Source organism: Prenolepis imparis, unplaced genomic scaffold (assembly GCF_030444845.1).
Source record: "Prenolepis imparis isolate NDT839.2.m4 unplaced genomic scaffold, iyPreImpa1.0 SCAF_4, whole genome shotgun sequence".
In the NCBI taxonomy this organism is placed as follows: Eukaryota; Metazoa; Arthropoda; class Insecta; order Hymenoptera; family Formicidae; genus Prenolepis; species Prenolepis imparis.
The window spans coordinates 7,422,704-7,438,173 of record NW_028141162.1 but is presented as its reverse complement, the minus strand read 5'-3'; the positions used below and the strand labels follow the sequence as shown (position 1 = coordinate 7,438,173).

The 15,470-nt window shown below is 28.1% G+C and overlaps 2 protein-coding genes and 1 long non-coding RNA gene across 5 annotated transcripts in view; 2 read left to right on the top strand and 1 right to left on the bottom strand.

The window, feature by feature from the left end:
- LOC145935750 (A disintegrin and metalloproteinase with thrombospondin motifs 7) overlaps positions 1 to 3,586 on the top strand; it is a 45,787-nt gene extending 42,201 nt beyond the window's left edge. Inside the window, exons 15-16 of one of the 2 annotated variants that reach the window (XM_083037341.1) lie at positions 1,881 to 2,057; positions 3,023 to 3,586. In XM_083037341.1, coding sequence (XP_082893467.1) covers positions 1,881 to 2,057; positions 3,023 to 3,168 — 323 coding nt within the window. In that variant the 3' untranslated portion in view covers positions 3,169 to 3,586. The remainder of the gene's footprint in view (positions 1 to 1,880; positions 2,058 to 3,022) is intronic. The other variant, XM_083037340.1, reaches the window with a different exon arrangement.
- Positions 1 to 8,862, bottom strand: part of LOC145935755 (uncharacterized) — an 87,598-nt gene extending 78,736 nt beyond the window's left edge. For both annotated transcript variants that reach the window (XR_014425268.1, XR_014425269.1), the window contains exons 1-2: positions 8,678 to 8,862; positions 4,327 to 4,400 (exon numbers count right to left, since the gene is read on the bottom strand). This is a non-coding gene — a long non-coding RNA (uncharacterized LOC145935755). The remainder of the gene's footprint in view (positions 1 to 4,326; positions 4,401 to 8,677) is intronic.
- LOC145935261 (tetratricopeptide repeat protein 5) lies at positions 5,257 to 8,246 on the top strand. Its single transcript, XM_083036409.1, has 8 exons — positions 5,257 to 5,604; positions 5,691 to 6,041; positions 6,133 to 6,375; positions 6,484 to 6,537; positions 6,633 to 6,818; positions 6,950 to 7,122; positions 7,219 to 7,363; positions 7,467 to 8,246. Exons 1-8 carry the CDS (start codon positions 5,521 to 5,523, stop codon positions 7,584 to 7,586), a joined length of 1,356 nt encoding a protein of 451 aa, XP_082892535.1. The 5' UTR covers positions 5,257 to 5,520; the 3' UTR covers positions 7,587 to 8,246.
- Positions 8,863 to 15,470: the final 6,608 nt, after the last annotated feature.

Genomic DNA, 15,470 nt, shown 5'->3' with positions numbered 1-15,470 from the left:
AAGTAAAATAATTCATAGTAAGAGCTATTATTATTATTGTTCAATATGAGTAATGATAATAATAGCTTTTACTATTAATTATTTTACTTTTTTAATTACTTATATCATTGTGAAATTGTATGTGATAACCTTTATGTGCACTCAGTGCGCACTAGTTCTCCCAGTGAAAAACGCTATAAAAAAGACATTGCGTTGTGCGTTATATTCATAGCATGGAGAGGTTGTCATCGCCAAGGTTAGCAGTTTGATAGTTTGTCCAAAATAAAATTAAATAAAATAATAATATATTTTAAATAATATGTTTTTATATTTTAAATTCGATTAATATTTTTGACCGTTATCAGCTGATTTCTGTCAAAAAATATCAATCGAATTTAAAGTATAAAAACATATTATTTAAAATATATTATTTTATTTAATTTTATTTTGGACAAACTGTCAAACTGCTAACCCTCGCGATGACAACTTCTCCATGCTATAAATATAACGCACAACACAAATCGAGGCAGTTAATCAACATCGCGAAACAATACTTGCGAGACTCGATTTAATATGCATTTTTTAGAAAGGGACTAGAACAACATAACCATTCCTCGATTTTATGTTAAAAAGAATGATAAAGAAATCAGCTGATAACTATCAAAAAATATTAATCAAGTTTAAAGTACTATAACATTTTATTTAAAACATATTATTTTAATTTTTATAACATGATATTATTTTAAAATTTAATTAGCAAATTAATACTTTAATCAGCTAATGTATAAAAAAAAATTAATAAAGCGTTAATTTGCTAATTAAATATTAAAATAATAATAGGTTATAAAATTTAAAATAGTAATATGATATAAATACTATGTTATAATGCCTTATCTGCGATTAATATTTTTTGACAGAAATCAGCTGATAACTGTCAGAAATATTAATCGAATTTAAGGAATTATTATAACATATTATTTAAAACATATTATTATTTTAATTTTTATTATAACATACATTTATTTTAAAACTTTAATTAACATATTAAAATCTAATTAATATTTTTTGACAGAAATCAACTAATTAAAGAGTTAATTTGCTAATTAATTTTTAAAATAATATAAAAATTAAAATAATAATATGTTTTAAATAAAATGTCATAATTCTTTAAACTCGATTAATATTTTTGACAGTTATCAGCTGATTTCTGTCAAAAAATATTAATCGCAAATAAAGCATTATAACATTATATTATTTACAACATATTACTATTTTACATTTTACAACATATTATTATTTTAAACTTTAATTAGCAAATTAACGCTTTATTAATATTTTTTGACAGAAATCAGCTGATTAAAGCGTTAATTTGCTAATTATTTTTTAAAATAAGAATATATTATAAGAATTAAAATAATAATATGTTTTAAATAATATGTTATAATACTTTAAACACAAATAATATTTTCGACAGTTATCAACTGATTTCTATCAAAAAATATTAATCAAGAATAAGGTATTATAACATATTATTTACAACATATTACTATTTTAATTTTTTATCATATTATTATTTTAAAGTTTAATTAACACTTTAATCAGCTCATTTCTGTCAAAAAATATTAATCAAGTTTAAAAAAAAATATAAAAGTATTCTTTTTTATATAAAATCGAGGAATACTGCGCACGTAGTGCGCGCTTGTGTTGTTCTATAGTGTTTGCAAAATTCTCATTGAAAAACATTATATTAATATTACAAATGAGAGCTAGTGACATTGTTAAATAATAATGAAAGATGACTATTATAAATTATTAGTTATTTATTAGAGACGAATTTCCGTGAAGTTTGTTAAATATATTAAAATGAAGATCTTTATATAAGGCTGTTTATTTAATTGCAGGAAATTGGGGAAGTTGCAACGCGACCTGTCTCGTAAAGTCTGGAATTAAACATAGAGAAGTACAATGCCGTGATCGTGCGACAAATTTGCTATCTAACGATTGTAATCTCGACAGAAGACCGTTTGATACAAAGCGCTGTTATTACCGACGGCAATGCACCAATGAAAAAAATAATGGTAATTTATCTGCATAATTAAGTTTTAGCCTCAAAAGCCTTCCGCGTGCATTTTTTATATAAAAAAATTTCATTTTTTATATAGAAAATTGTCGTATCTTTTGCGAAATTCATAGTTGTAGTATATGTTTTCAAATAAATGATAAAAGACTTTCAAATTAACAATAAGATACAAAATTAAGTAATTAAATATATATATAATATATAATATTTGTTTGCGAAATAATATTTGCAACATTATATTCAAGTGTCTTCGTGAAAAAGGTTACGCTATTGTTACGATATTGCTGCGTAACATTAATAGTATTAACAGTTATATATATACTCCTCATGTGCGATGTTTAAAAGTTAAACTCACATTTATCGCACCATAGCAATTGATATTGAATAGAAGTTCATGACAATCTAACAGAATAGCAATTGTCGAGAGAATTGGAACACGCGTAGCCGCATGTAATGCTGAGTTATACTACTAATGTTACAGAGCGTTTGGCTTGTCCAAAGTTGCAAAATATGCCCTATCAGAAGGTCGGGAAACTAGAGTTTATACGAGAAAATCGCTGCTCGTAACAACTTGCTTTATGAGATCATACGCTATGTCGATTAGCTCGATTTGCATGTGCATATGATGTACCCAATCCGCGAGCACGCGTATAAATACTTATTATAAAGTATTCTAATTCCCGTAACAAGTATCATTAGCATATGCAATGAATTCTAGAGATTTGCGTACCAAAAATTCAATTTCTCCACTTATAATATCAGTTTTTTCTTTATAACGCGTGCAAAGAAAAGTTTAAAACATTGTCTAATTTTTCTTTACAATAATACACGTCCACTATACGAATAAATTATTTGTTATACCTTCTCTTCAAGTTATAAATTATTATATTTGTGAATGGTCACATAGATGACATATGTATATGTATATGTATATATCTGTATATGTAACTTTATCTCTTTCAGATTGCAAGGATAGCATAGTTCCGTCGTGTGCAAACTACAAACGTATGTGTGATACATCATCGATCGTGCGAGAAAAGTGTTGTGCCACGTGCATGAAACGACGACGACACGTCCGCCACAATAGACGACACATATTTGCCAAATAACAAAATAGAGCTGAGAAATTGTGAAGTGCAAAAGAGTATTTTCAAATCAAATTTTTGCAACGGACGTATTTGTTTAGTTCATATTACTTGAATTAAGATAAGAACATAAATTAAAATTTCACGTTTAACGTATGACAATAAAAATTTTTAAAAAATTTTTAAATGTATGATTGAGAGGTGATATTACGAGATTATATTTGTAACTTTGTACTACTGCGTGTATGTATGTATATGTATATTTTGTATCAAGATGTAATCACATTTATGTCACGTAGATATGCCATTTACCTACATCATCATCTATCAATTCGCCTTAGATATAATTAAGATACTAATTGAAAAACGTTGCAAACGCCAAATATATATATTCACTAGATATTTTACAGAAAAAAGAAATCAATTACAAAATGAAAAATATTTATTAATGTTATTTTTAATATTAAAAATTTATTAATATATTATTAAAAAATTATATATGTATAGTAACAAAGATAATTTTTATGTAAAAAATGTTGTCTAATGCGTTTTATTTGATATATTATTAATTTACTCAATATTTTGTTAAATGAATAATTTTCTAAATATGTACAAATTTTAACTAATGACTTGCAACGCTTTTCTATGAAACTGCTTAATTATCATCACATAAAAATAACTATAGTTTCAATAATTTTATATTCATTAAAGAATCTTCGAAAATACGTAACACAGGAAAAAAGTCTAGGATGTACAATATTATTTTAAAGATACGATTGCCACAATTGTATCCAGATTTGATACAATATAAGTTTACTATTCAAATATTTAATTGATATAAAAATGTTCATACAGAACAGATAATTTTTATCTTGTTTGTATTGATAATGTAACATCTGTTTTCCTGTATACTGATTTAATTAACTTCATCAGCAGCAAGAATAAAATAAATTTGCAGTAACTATTAATTTATTGACACACATTGAATATTATAATGTGTTTCGAAATCTCACTAATATTTATGTTAAATTATTTGTATTTGTTCAAAATAAAATAAAGTTCCTCTGTTCTATATTTTCCTAGAAGAGAAAGGTATAAATATTTTTATACCTATAACGCCTTTGCAATTTAAATAAGCTGTTGCAGCATAAAAGTCTGAAAATAATAGTATTTAGCACTCACCGTTGCCGATCTTTCCGCAAATTTCGTCGAGTTTCCACGACAGTCAAAGTCTCCAAACATATATCACTCAATATCTGTAATAAATAATAATTCATGAAATAAGTTAAATTATAAAAATCAATCAGAACAAGCATGCAAAGTTAAAAAAAATATACTATATATTGATCATAGCGTACTTATATATTAATAAGAAATTATATAAATAAATTATTTAAACTCTAAATAATATGCAAGTCTAGTTTTTCGAAAATTTAAAGAGCATTATTATATTAATTTTTATTTCGCTCTCAGTTTAAATCACACAAAGTAATAGACGAATATGTTACATTCTACCTAAACTCTCAGGTAGCAAAAGTACAGCTATTTTGATGTAATTTGATATCGAAGTGATTTGCATCACTTTGCTGGGCTTATACAGAGTATATAAAAGTAATATATAAATATTATAAATAAATATACATGAATCTATGTAGGTATACTCTTGATATTACAACGTAATAATACTTTCGTTATTAACTCTAATCAGACGAAAAACGGGAGGAAGATCTTATATCTTTTATCTTTTTTTAGCGCTTCCAAACATTTATAACATCAACTGATGATTGTTTCCGCCAACCGTTACTTTCATCTTTCGTACGACTCTGCTACTTAATTTGCTATCTTTCGCGATATATTTTGAGATTCACAATCAAATTATACCATCTCCATATTCTAAATGATACAAGAGAGAGGTAACTCACGAAAGTGGCTTAGCAAAACTTGTTTTTGCTCAGCATTTTCTATATTTATTCTCGAGCTGCACACACACTCGCGACGCGTTACTTGTTTCGAACCGCCATTTGCAATATCGAAGCGCGAGTGTGCGCATAGGTTAATATACATATCCGCCACGGCGGCGCTGTAGATGTAAATCGTCACACGTCACGTTCGCCGTAAATAGATCAGTCATATGTTCATGCGTGTAAGAATGCAATGTATTCTTCATTCATAATAATACGTAATCTTTACGCACTACTACATACGCTTATTGCTTTTGACAGTTTGGTTAGAGTGAATGGGAATGATACTTTTATGTCAAAAGAGAATTCCTATAATTGCAACAAATTATAAATAAAGCGCCGTCTGAAAGACATGTGACACGCACAATAAAATAATGTTTATTTACTGCACATCACATAGTATAGCTCGAGAAAAATGTCTGCGATTATAGATGACAAAGTTGTTGCAGGTGCAAAGAATTCCAATACGATCAAGGAAGATCCGATTGTAGCGTTAACGGTATGTGAAATATGTTTCTTGTATTATTTATTTAAATGGAGACGACATATTACTGTTTATTATATCTGCTATATAATTGATTTCAGGAAAAAGTGAAAGCCTTGTATCTCTTTCGAGATCGCTACTTTGAAACACATTCTATCGATGAAGCAATAAAGAAAAATACTGATGTGGAAAAGGAGATGAAAGACACGTTGAGCAAATTTGACGAATGTAAAGGATACGAGATTGATGGCTCACGTGCAAAGTATTATTATTTAAAAGGAAGAGCTCTGAATGTAGTGGATCGTTTTATTCCACAGGCAGAGGAACTTTTAAGTAAAGCTGTGAAATTGGAGCCTAAATTAATAGAAGCGTGGAATGAATTAGGAGAATGTTATTGGAAGAATGACGATGTAAAACAAGCAAAGAATTGTTTTGCTGGTGCCTTGCAACATGTAAATTTTTTCTTCTTAGGCTTCAAAGACTTTCTGTTTAAGAATTTATAAGAATTTATTGTATATATAATGTATATTTAATTTTTTCCAGGGTAGAAACAACGTGTCTCTGCGAAATTTATCAATGGTGCTTAGACAAGAACAAACTTCATCTATTGAACAACGGATAAAAAATATTCAACAGGGAGTTGAATATGCTAAAGAAGCTGTAAGCCTCGATACAACTGATGGAATCTCTTGGGCCATATTAGGAAATTCTTACTTGTCTTCTTTCTTTACAGTAGCACAAAACCCAACTACCTTACGTTTATGCATGTCAGCATACATACAAGCGGTAAATTAGTCATGAATATTTATCTGTTTTTTCATTTAATTACATGTTATTGTATATAATACATATATATTATTCTTTGAGAAAATTAAAGCTGTACTATTTTTTTAGGAGAAAGATATCATTGCAAGAAGTAATCCGGATTTGTTTTATAACAAGGCAGTAGTAAGTGTCGATTAAATTTTATAATTTTTAATTTATTGTTTAATATTTTTTAACTAAATGCTTAAAATTACTCGAAATTTATAAATTTGTTTTAGGCTCTAAAATATCAAGAAGAATATAACCTTGCATTACAATCATTCGAAAATGCAATGACGCTTGATCCACTATGGGAAACACCACGTAACAAAAGAGATGAATTACTAAAATATCTTAAAGATATTCAAAATTCAATTAATAACAATGGACATGTAAAACCAAAACGATTATACCAATTAATACGGGTATTTATATAATAAAAATTAATAATAATTACTAAAATTAATAACAATTAGTAGAATTAACAATTTAAAATTATAATTTTAATGTGATTTTGGCATAACAAACATATTTATAGGTTTATGATTAAATGTAGGGATTGGATATTAAACATTTAGGACCATACAAAGATGGATCGTATACATCTGGAGAAAAATCGTTAAAATTAGATTTAATTCCATTGAAAGAATTAGCTCTTGGACTGAACACCGAGAAAGTTGTATTTGGAAAAGTAGTTTGTTGGATACAAGACTCGGATTGTGTTCCATTGTAAGTATTTATTCATGTTGTTGTGCACATAAAGTAAAAAAATCGTTTATTTGATATTTATTTATTAATGCAAATAATTACTTAATTTTTTTTTAGTGGCTTTTGCCTTGTGGATGAACAGAAGACATGTATTGTTGTTACTGTATACAATCTAGCTAAAGGCCGAGGAGTTACGGTCGGGGATTCTGTTGGTATACCAGAGCCTTTTGTGATACATCAAAAATTCTCTTATATGAATAATGTTAGTATTGTGTGTGTATGTGCATGTTTTTTTTATAAATCAAATTTTATCGAATACATATAATATACATTATATATGTAATATATTTTTCTTTCATTTCTAGGAATTTGACTACAAATCTATTCGCGTTGAAACCCCAATTGTACTTGTAGTTAACGGAAGAAAATTAGGTCGAGAACAACAAGCAAGTGCAAATTTGCATAGTTATAAAATGACAGATTAAATCGGATGACCTATTCGATAATAAGTTAATTGGACATTGGATTATATAATTAGTCCTCAGTAATAGATGATGTTCGAACTTATATTTACTTTTGAATAACAGCGCGAATAGCTAACAATAAAACTAATCAATACATTTAAACTTTTTTAATATATTGCGATATATATATTATATGAATTTCTCAAACAATTATATTTCAAAACATATTGGCAATAATCAAAACTAATAATCTAGAAATATGTTATATCAATTTCATATTTTATAAGCTGCTCAAAGTAAGAACCGTAAGAAAAAAAGATATAGACATATATATATAGACATATATTTTTCTTTCATAATTGTATTTATTATGCGTAAATATGTTCGAAAAAATATACAATGCTTCTGTCAATTTATAGAGCAATAAGACTCATCTTTTATATTTAAGTTTATGACTGAAACAAAAACCATTAATATTTTATTTATATGTTTTAAATCGTATTATTGTTTGGTGTTTAATAACTTGTCACATGTAACGTAATTAAATTGTATAAAAAATATCAAAACACAGAATGCAAAAATATTTTTGTTACAAATTTTATAATTATATATATAATTTTTATGGATATTCATTAATTCGTATATTAAAACATTTATTTTACATAGAATCGCATATATGCTTGTCATAATATATCGTCATTTCCTAATATATCTATATACCATAATAATCACTTTATTAGGTTATCTATTTCAAACATTTATAAATCAAAGTATGTACATATGCACAAAGAAATGTTTTTTATAAATAAATTAATAATCTTTATAAAAAAATATATTTAATATAATTAATTATATATTCAACTATATTATTTTAAAAAATTTTACTTGTTTATGGAAACGATTCTAATTTCTAACCTGACAGACTGAATATTTCGTCTTTATTAGTCATTATGTTTTACTTATCTATACATTTTCACACATTTTTTTTATCAGTACTTATGCGACAATTATGCTTCGCAATAATATCAACGTGATTTTAAAAAACATTAAAAGTATATACGTTAAAAACGTGTATTTTAAAAATAATATAAATATGAATATAAATGACTTACTGTGCATACTGATGCTCCGTCAGTCACCTGACAATTGTTTTTCCGAAGCTCCTTTCCGTCTCTTGTTCATCCTTTGCTGTTTCCTCGTGGCACTTACACTTATTCGTGAAAATATGGTTAATTAAGATTAGTTTAATACACACACACACACACACACACGGGACACTTTGCACGGCATTTCCGATCACGAGATATGGACTTTTATTATATAGTAAAACAACAATACGAAAAGTACGATTCGCGACACACATGAGGCCAAAATTATGCACCATTCACACCTACTCAATACTATCTCTATTGTTGAAATATGAATATATGCATAATAATACGAATCATAAAATCAAAAAATTAAAATAATAAAAAGTCGTAAATAGCAATAATCGTTTAACATATGATATTGGTCAAATCTAAATACCTTTTTATAATTTAAATAAATAGATATGTGAGATAATTATAATCATTTTAATTACTCTTTTAGACGACATGGAGTGCATTTTTATTAGAAGTTTGACTCCAATTTCATTATCTTATTATTTCACTTTTATGATATTGGCCTCATCTAAATATTTTTATATTTAAAATAAATTATTTGCAATTATTTTAATCATTTTAATTATTCTTTTGGGCGACATTGTGCGCATTTTTATTAAAAATATGACTACAGATTCTTTATTTAATTATTCCATTTTCACGATATGGATCCCATCTAAATATTTATATTATATGAATAAATGTGATGTGGGATAATTTTAATCATTTTAATTAAATTTCTGGGTGACTGAATGCATTTTTATAAAAATTTGACTCCAGCCTCATTATTTACTTACTCCATTTTTACTATATATCGATCAAATCTAAATATTTTTATAATTTATATAAATGATGTGGGATTATGTTCATCATATTAATCAATTTTTGGGCGACAATAAGTGCTTTTTTATTAAAAATTTAACACCAGTTTGATTATTTGATTATTTCATTTTTAAGATACGTGTCACATCTAAATATTATCTAATTAATATAAATAATCTGCGATTATTTTAATTACTTCAATTTCTTCTTTGGGCGAGATTGAATGCATGTTCATTATGAATTTAACTCTAGCTTGATTATTTTATTATTCCATTTATATGATACTCGTCACACATAAATATTTTTATAATTTGAATAATTGATTTGGAATTAAATTAATGATTTTAATTTTTTACTGACACTAGGTTGTCTCGAATTCTATACAACGCACATTATTTCGTATATTAAATAAAAGTATTTATACGCTGGTATCTGCTTGGTACCAAAATATTCTGCAATGAATGTACTATAAAAACGTATAATCGATGAATTTTTCGCTCGCCTTAAAATATTAAAAATATATACTTTTTTGACGCGGAACCTATGCAGCGCATCCTTATTTTTCGTATATTAAACGAAAAAGTTTGTACACTAGTGTCTGCTTGGTACCAAAAGATTCTGCAATGAATGTACTATTAAAATGTATACTTGATGAATTTTTCGCTCGCCTTAAAAAATTAAAAATCGATACTTTTTTGCCGCGGACCTTATGCGGCGAATGCATATTTTACGTATATTAAATGAAAGAGTTTGTACGCTGGTGTCTGCTTGTACCAAAAGATACTGCAATAAATGTACTATTAAAATGTATAATCGATGAATTTTTAGCTCGTCTTAAAATATTAGAAATTGATACATTTATGCCGCTGACCCTATGCGACGCATCCTCAATTTATGTATAGCAAATGAAAAAGTTTGTACGCTGTTGTCTGCTTGGTACAAAAAGATTCTGTAATCAATGTACTATTAAAATGTATAATCAATGAATTTTTGGCTCGTCTTAAAGTATTAGAAATTAATACATTTTTGACGCGGACCCTGTGCGACGCATCCTTATTTTATGTTTATCGTATTAAAAAATTTGTACGCTGGTATCTGCATGGTACCAAAAGATTCTGTAATAAATGTACTATTAAAATGTATAATCGATTAATTTTTGGCTCGTCTTAAAATATTGGAAATCGATACTTTTTTCCGCTGACCCTGTGCGATGCATCCTTATTTTATGTTTATCGTATTAAAAAAATCGTACGCTGGTGTCTGCATGGTACCAAAAGTTCTGTAATCAATGTACTATTAAAATGACTAATCGATGAATTTTTGGCTCGTCTTAAAATATTAGAAATCGATACTTTTTTACAGCTGACCCTATGCGACGCATCCTTAATTTATGTGTAGCAAATGAAAAAGTTTGTACGCTGTTGTCTGCTTGGTACCAAAAGATTCTGTAATCAATGTACTATTAAAATGTATAATCGATGAATTTTTGGCTCGTCTTTAAATATTGGAAATCGATACTTTTTACCGCTGACCCTATGCGACGCAACATTATTTTATGTATATCAAGTTAAAAAATTTGTACGCTGGTGTCTGTTTGGTACCAAATGATTCAGTAATCAATGTACTATTAAAATGTATAATCGATGAATTTTTGGCTCGTCTTAAAATATTAGAAATCGATACTTTTTTACCGCTGACCCTATGCGACGCAAATTTATTTTATGTTTATCATATTTAAAAATTTGTACGCTGGTGTCTGCATGGTACCAAAAGATTCTGTAATCAATGTACTATTAAAATGTATAATCGATGAATTTTTGGCTCGTCTTTAAATATTGGAAATCGATACTTTTTACCGCTGACCCTATGCGACGCAACATTATTTTATGTATATCAAGTTAAAAAATTTGTACGCTGGTGTCTGTTTGGTACCAAATGATTCAGTAATCAATGTACTATTAAAATGTATAATCGATGAATTTTTGGCTCGTCTTAAAATATTAGAAATCGATACTTTTTTACCGCTGACCCTATGCGACGCAAACTTATATTATGATTATCATATTAAAAAATTTGTACGCTGGTGTCTGCATGGTACCAAAAGATTCTGTAGTCAATGTACTATTGAAATGTATAATCGATGAATTTTTGGCTCGTCTTAAAATATTAGAAATCGATACTTTTTTACCGCTGACCCTATGCGACGCAACATTATTTAATGTATATCAAATTAAAAAATTTGTACGCTGGTGTCTGTTTGGTACCAAATGATTCTATAATCAATGTACTAATAAAATGTATAATCGATGAATTTTTGGCTTGTCTTAAAATATTGGAATTCGATACTTTTTACCGCTGACCCTATGCGACGCAAATTTATTTTATGTATATCAAGTTAAAAAATTTGTACGCTGGTGTCTGTTTGGTACCAAATGATTCTGTAATCAATGTACTAATAAAATGTATAATCGAGGAATTTTTGGCTCGTCTTAAAATATTGGAAATCGATAATTTTTACCGCTGACCCTATGCGACGCAACCTTATTTTATGATTATCATATTAAAAAATTTGTACGCTGGTGTCTGTTTGGTACGAAAAGATTCTGTAATTAATGTACTATTATAATGTATAATCGATGAATTTTTGGCTCGTCTTAAAATGTTAGAAATCGATACTTTTTTACCGCTGACCCTATGCGACGCAACGTTATTTTATGTATATCATGTTAAAAAATTTGTACGCTGGTGTCTGTTTGGTACCAAATTATTCTGTAATCAATGTACTATTAAAATGTATAATCGATGAATTTTTGGCTCGTCTTAAAATATTGGAATTCGATAATTTTTACCGTTGACCCTATGCGACGCAACCTTATTTCATGTATATCAAGTTAAAAAATTTGTACGCTGGTGTCTGCATGGTACCAAAAGATTCTGTAATCTATGTACTATTAAAATGTATAATCGATGAATTTTTGGCTCGTCTTAAAATATTGGAAATCGATAATTTTTACCGCTGACCCTATGCGACGCAACCTTATATTATATTTATCATATTAAAAAATTTGTACGCTGGTGTCTGCATGGTACCAAAAGATTCTGTAGTCAATGTACTATTGAAATGTATAATCGATGAATTTTTGGCTCGTCTTAATATATTAGAAATCGATACTTTTTTACCGCTGACCCTATGCGACGCAACATTATTTTATGTATATCAAGTTAAAAAATTTGTACGCTGGTGTCTGTTTGGTACCAAATGATTCTATAATCAATGTACTAATAAAATGTATAATCGATGAATTTTTGGCTTGTCTTAAAATATTGGAATTCGATACTTTTTACCACTGACCCCATGCGACGCAAACTTATTTTATGTATATCAAGTTAAAAAATTTGTACGCTGGTGTCTGTTTGATACCAAATGATTCTGTAATCAATGTACTATTAAAATGTATAATCGATGAATTTTTGGCTCGTCTTAAAATATTGGAAATCGATAATTTTTTCCGCTGACCCTATGCGACGCAACCTTATTTTATGTATATCAAGTTAAAAAAAAAGTACGCTGGTGTCTGTTTGGTACCAAATGATTCTGTAATCAATGTACTAATAAAATGTATAATCGAGGAATTTTTGGCTCGTCTTAAAATATTTGAAATCGATAATTTTTACCGGTGACCCTATTCGACGCAACCTTATTTTATGTATATCAAGTTAAAAAATTTGTACGCTGGTGTCTGTTTGGTACCAAATGATTCTGTAATCAATGTAATATTAAAATGTATAATCGATTAATTTTTGGCTCGTCTTAAAATATTAGAAATCGATACTTTTTTACCGCTGACCCTATGCGACGCATCCTTAATTTATGTATAGCAAACGAAAAAGTTTGTACGCTGGTGTCTGTTTGGTACCAAATGATTCTGTAATCAATGTACTATTATAATGTATAATCGATGAATTTTTGGCTCGTCTTAAAATATTGGAAATCGATACTTTTTACCGCTGACCCTATGCGACGCAACGTTATTTTATGTATATCAAGTTAAAAAATTTGTACGCTGGTGTCTGTTTGGTACCAAATGATTCTGTAATCAATGTAATATTAAAATGTATAATCGATTAATTTTTGGCTCGTCTTAAAATATTAGAAATCGATACTTTTTTACCGCTGACCCTATGCGACGCATCCTTAATTTATGTATAGCAAACGAAAAAGTTTGTACGCTGGTGTCTGTTTGGTACCAAATGATTCTGTAATCAATGTACTATTATAATGTATAATCGATGAATTTTTGGCTCGTCTTAAAATATTGGATATCGATACTTTTTACCGCTGACCCCATGCGACGCAAACTTATTTTATATATATCAAGTTAAAAAATTTGTACGCAGGTGTCTGTTTGGTACGAAAAGATTCTGTAATTAATGTACTATTATAATGTATAATCGATGAATTTTTGGCTCGTCGTAAAATATTAGAAATCGAAACTTTTTTACCGCTGACCCTATGCGACGCAACGTTATTTTATGTATATCAAGTTAAAAAATTTGTACGCTGGTGTCTGTTTGGTACGAAAAGATTCTGTAATTAATGTACTATTATAATGTATAATCGATGAATTTTTGGCTCGTCTTAAAATATTAGAAATCGATACTTTTTAACCGCTGACCCTATGCGACGCAACGTTATTTTATGTATATCAAGTTAAAAAATTTGTACGCTGGTGTCTGTTTGGTACCAAATGATTCTGTAATCAATGTACTATTATAATGTATAATCGATGAATTTTTGGCTATTCTTAAAATATTAGAAATTGATACTTTTTTGACGCGGACCCTGTGCGACGCATCCTTATTTTATGTTTATCGTATTAAAAAATTTGTACGCTGGTGTCTGCATGGTACCAAAAGATTCTGTAATCTATGTACTATTAAAATGTATAATCGATGAATTTTTGGCTCGTCTTAAAATATTGGAAATCGATAATTTTTACCGCTGACCCTATGCGACGCAAACTTATATTATGTTTATCATATTAAAAAATTTGTACGCTGGTGTCTGCATGGTACCAAAAGATTCTGTAGTCAATGTACTATTGAAATGTATAATCGATGAATTTTTGGCTCGTCTTAAAATATTAGAAATCGATACTTTTTTACCGCTGACCCTATGCGACGCAACATTATTTAATGTATATCAAGTTAAAAAATTTGTACGCTGGTGTCTGTTTGGTACCAAATGATTCTATAATCAATGTACTAATAAAATGTATAATCGATGAATTTTTGGCTTGTCTTAAAATATTGGAATTCGATACTTTTTACCACTGACCCCATGCGACGCAAACTTATTTTATGTATATCAAGTTAAAAAATTTGTACGCTGGTGTCTGTTTGATACCAAATGATTCTGTAATCAATGTACTATTAAAATGTATAATCGATGAATTTTTGGCTCGTCTTAAAATATTGGAAATCGATAATTTTTTCCGCTGACCCTATGCGACGCAACCTTATTTTATGTATATCAAGTTAAAAAAAAAGTACGCTGGTGTCTGTTTGGTACCAAATGATTCTGTAATCAATGTACTAATAAAATGTATAATCGAGGAATTTTTGGCTCGTCTTAAAATATTTGAAATCGATAATTTTTACCGGTGACCCTATTCGACGCAACCTTATTTTATGTATATCAAGTTAAAAAATTTGTACGCTGGTGTCTGTTTGGTACCAAATGATTCTGTAATCAATGTAATATTAAAATGTATAATCGATTAATTTTTGGCTCGTCTTAAAATATTAGAAATCGATACTTTTTTACCGCTGACCCTATGCGACGCATCCTTAATTTATGTATAGCAAACGAAAAAGTTTGTACGCTGGTGTCTGTTTGGTACCAAATGATTCTGTAATCAATGTACTATTATAATGTATA

What these genes read in the sequence shown, in the direction of transcription:
- LOC145935261 (XM_083036409.1), top strand. Translation starts at nt 5,521, where the DNA reads ATGTCTGCGATTATAGATGACAAAGTTGTTGCAGGTGCAAAGAATTCC. An exon ending in TTGCTGGTGCCTTGCAACAT is followed by an intron (nt 6,042 to 6,132) that starts GTAAATTTTTTC and finishes AATTTTTTCCAG; the next exon opens with GGTAGAAACAACGTGTCTCT. An exon ending in GACTCGGATTGTGTTCCATT is followed by an intron (nt 7,123 to 7,218) that starts GTAAGTATTTAT and finishes ATTTTTTTTTAG; the next exon opens with TGGCTTTTGCCTTGTGGATG.